General features: G+C 60.0%; 2 protein-coding genes across 2 annotated transcripts in view; one reads left to right on the top strand and one right to left on the bottom strand.

The window, feature by feature from the left end:
* HAP1 (huntingtin associated protein 1) overlaps positions 1–1,003 on the top strand; it is a 7,389-nt gene extending 6,386 nt beyond the window's left edge. The window contains exon 10 of the mRNA XM_029964445.1: positions 854–1,003. Within this exon, the coding sequence (XP_029820305.1) occupies positions 854–1,003 (150 nt within the window). The remainder of the gene's footprint in view (positions 1–853) is intronic.
* An 820-nt stretch (positions 1,004–1,823) lies between these two features.
* On the bottom strand, positions 1,824–2,226 carry LOC103757787 (gastrin/cholecystokinin-like peptide). Its single transcript, XM_018084507.1, has 2 exons — positions 2,034–2,226; positions 1,824–1,948 (listed from the first exon to the last, which is right to left on the bottom strand). Exons 1-2 carry the CDS (start codon positions 2,224–2,226, stop codon positions 1,824–1,826), a joined length of 318 nt encoding a protein of 105 aa, XP_017939996.1.
* Positions 2,227–3,252: the final 1,026 nt, after the last annotated feature.

Raw genomic sequence — 3,252 nt, 5'->3', positions numbered from 1 at the left:
GGGAGCTGAGACCACCTTTTCTCCCCCCCTGCCCCCTCCTGCACTGTAGCACCCTGAGGGGATGGAGAGCCTTCCTGGGGGGCTCACCCTGGGGAGCAGCACCCCGGGCTCAGAGCAGTGTGTGCTCCCGGCACTCCGGGCACAGAGCAGTGTGTGCTCCTGGCACTCTGGGGAAAGGACATGGCTGGGCAGCAGCCAGGACATTTCCCCAGCTGGGTTCTGGGCTGACCCTTCATTAATGAGCACCAGTGATTAGCCCTAATGAGCCCCTCCAGGCTCCTTGGGGTTCGGTGGGAGTTGGAGTTCACTGTTAGACACAACCCTGCATGTCTGGAAATTGCTTGTGGAGCAGGGACTGTGTTCCAATCCTTCCTGGCTGCTGAGCTGGAGGGGCATGGCCACAGCCCCCCAGCACCTGGCCCTGAGCTTTGAGGTACTGGGCAGTTTGCAGCATGGGGGTGTCCCATAGCCCAAGGCTCATCAGGTGAAGGAGGAAAGGGGGTCCTGCTCTGCCCAAGGCCCCTCCTGGCCCCTGCAGCAGCATCCCCTGGGCCAGGGTCCCCCACTGACCCCTCCCTTCTGCTCTTTCTTCCCCTCCAGTCTGTATCATGCCGTCGTGCCTTCTTGTGGGCCCTTTGAGGGGCTGAGCCTCAGCAGAGGCTCAGCCTCGCCAGAACAGTCTCCCCCCACGCTGGTGCTTGGCCCTGGACCCCCAAGCACCCCCGTAGGACTCTTCAGGCTCTTCCTGGGGCGAGATTCCCACTTGGCACCAGGGACTGGATTGTGGCGGGCCCCCTCACTCTGCTCCCAGGACTCCCAGCACGCTGAGCCCCTGCCCTCCCCTGTGCCCCAGGGGCAGGATGGATCCCCACCCAGGAGCAGCATCTTCAGCTGGAACCTGGTGGAGAAGCTGCGGCGCCTGGGGCTGGACAAGGTGGTGGCCAGAGGGGAGATGTCCTGTGCCCAGGGAGGGCACAGGGGGGCCCGGGGCACCCTGACGTGACACTGCTGCAGAGCCCCCAGGCTCACGGTGAGACACATCCTCTTCCTTGCCCATCCACGGGGAAATGGAGACAGGACAAGCTTCAGCCTCCTCTCCAGGTGCTGCCCAGGACTGGCAGCACTCCCGGCACTTGAGGAGGGCTTTGCCCTGGCTGCAAGGACAGAACCCAGCACTGCTCCCCATGTGTGGGGGGGTGCAGGGGGTGCCGACTGACCCTGTCCCTGCTGGGGGTAATGGACCCTTCACAGGAGCCAGTTTCTGGCAATAAGAACTGTTCCTGCTTCTGCTGAGCCTGTTCAAGGAGCGAGGGGCAGCTTAGCCCTTCGGGGCTCTCCAGAGCTGCAGCAAAGGGCGATGCTCAGGTGGGTCCTGGGGGAACCTGCGTGTGCCGGGGGAGATCCCCCCAGCCCAGGCTGGGCCCCTGGCCAGCACCTGGACTGGCTTTTAGAAGGAATGGTGGTTTAAACTCTTTCCCACTCACTGAGTAGCAATAGTAGCAGCACCCGCAGCTCGGGGTGTTTCTTGGGGTGCTGCTGTTGCTCCCACCGGCCACATCCCTCACCCCGGGCTGTGCCCTGTCCCCTGGCAAATAAATGTGAAGTCACAGAGCAGTTTGTGTGTGCTGTGTCCACTGCCGTGGGCAGTTGGGTCTCTGCCCTGTACTTCCCTGTGGGGCTGGGGGCAAATTCCCCCTGCCCACCCTTCCCAAGCTCTCCCCAGCACAGCCCTGGGTGCAGCAGCCGTAGTGCCAGAGTTTTATTGCAGGAAAGGACACACACCAAGGGCATGGGGGCCGTGCATGGTCAGCCCAGCCCCGTGGCTACGCGCCATCGGCCCCGTCCTCGGCGCTGCGGCGGCCGAAGTCCATCCAGTCGGGGTAGTAGTGCTCGTGCAGGGCCTCCATCCCCTCGTCCTCGTGCACGAAGCCCTTGTGGTTGTTCAGCTCTGCCAGGGCAAGGGTGGCAGTTAGAGCTGGCACAGGGGGCCGGGCTGTGCCCCCCGAGGGCTGCCCACCCCGAGCTCCTGGTACCTGTGAGGGCGTGGGGCAGGAACCGGGACAGGAGGTGCTGCTGCTCCTGGGACAGGTACTCGGGCCAGTCGCGCCGCACCAGGCTGGGGGGGGGCTGGTGGGGGTCCCCCCCAGCGCCCGGTGCCACGGGCCAGCACAGGCAGGAGGTCACAGTGATGGTGAGGATGAGGCCGAAGCACAGGGTCACCTTCATGGCTGTGGAGAGACTGAGAGGGGAGGGGAGCGGAGGGGCTGCAGCCCCCCAACCAGACGTGCTCAGCCTGCAGGGAGGGGTGACCTGGGTGCTCCTCCTGGGGTCTGGCCAGTTCACAGTCCCCTCTGTCCCTCCCTGTGGGTTCCCAGCCCCCTCCATCCCTCCCTTCTGCTCCTCAAGTCTTCTCCATCCCTGACTCCCAGCTGGTCCCCAAGATGACTCCGGACAGCGGCAGAGCCCTGTGGGACTCACCTGCAGGCTTTGGGGCTCGGTGGATGTCCTGGCGGGGTGTCCTGGCGGGGTGTCCTGGTGGGGTGTCCTGGCGGGGTGTCCTGGCAGGGTGTCTGGGTGAGTGTCTCAGTGGGTGCCTCTCTCCAGGGTCTCTGTGGCTCAGTCCTGCTTTTAAAGGCACTGACACGGCTGCCCCACCCCGAGGCGGCTCCACACCCACCCACCTCCCCTATGGGGGGGCCCACAGGCTCCTGTGTGTGCTCACAGACACACAGACACACACACAGAGTGCTCACACACAGACACACACTGAGCACTCACACATACAGACACACACACACAGACACACAAACACACACACACAGAGTGCTCACACACAGACACACACTGAGCACTCACACATACAGACACACACAGACACAGACACACCGACACACAAACACACACAGACAGAGTGCTCACACACACAGACACACAGACAGACAGACAGACACACACTGAGAGCTCACAGACACACACACACATATATATACATACATATTTATACATATATAAAAAAAAGAGATATTCATATGTAAACAGATATATGTATATACATATATATGTGTGTGTGTGTGTGCATATATATATACATATATACACACACACATATATATATGGGACTCGATGATTTTCATGGTCTTTTCTAACCTAAATGATTCTGGGATTTTATACATATGTAAAAATATATATATATATATATATATATATACACATATGTGTGTGCATATATATATATATATATATATATATATA

This window comes from Manacus vitellinus, unplaced genomic scaffold (assembly GCF_001715985.3).
Source record: "Manacus vitellinus isolate BGI_N305 unplaced genomic scaffold, ASM171598v3 scaffold_72_pilon, whole genome shotgun sequence".
Taxonomy (NCBI): domain Eukaryota; kingdom Metazoa; phylum Chordata; class Aves; order Passeriformes; family Pipridae; genus Manacus; species Manacus vitellinus.
Note: the sequence above shows the minus strand (reverse complement) of the source record. Positions and strands in the feature narration are given on the sequence as shown.

Coding starts and splice junctions, on each gene's coding strand:
- LOC103757787 (XM_018084507.1), bottom strand. CDS start 2,226: ATGAAGGTGACCCTGTGCTTCGGCCTCATCCTCACCATCACTGTGACC. Junction 1,949..2,033: donor CCTGCCCCACGCCCTCACAG/GTACCAGGAGCT, acceptor TTGCCCTGGCAG/AGCTGAACAACCACAAGGGC.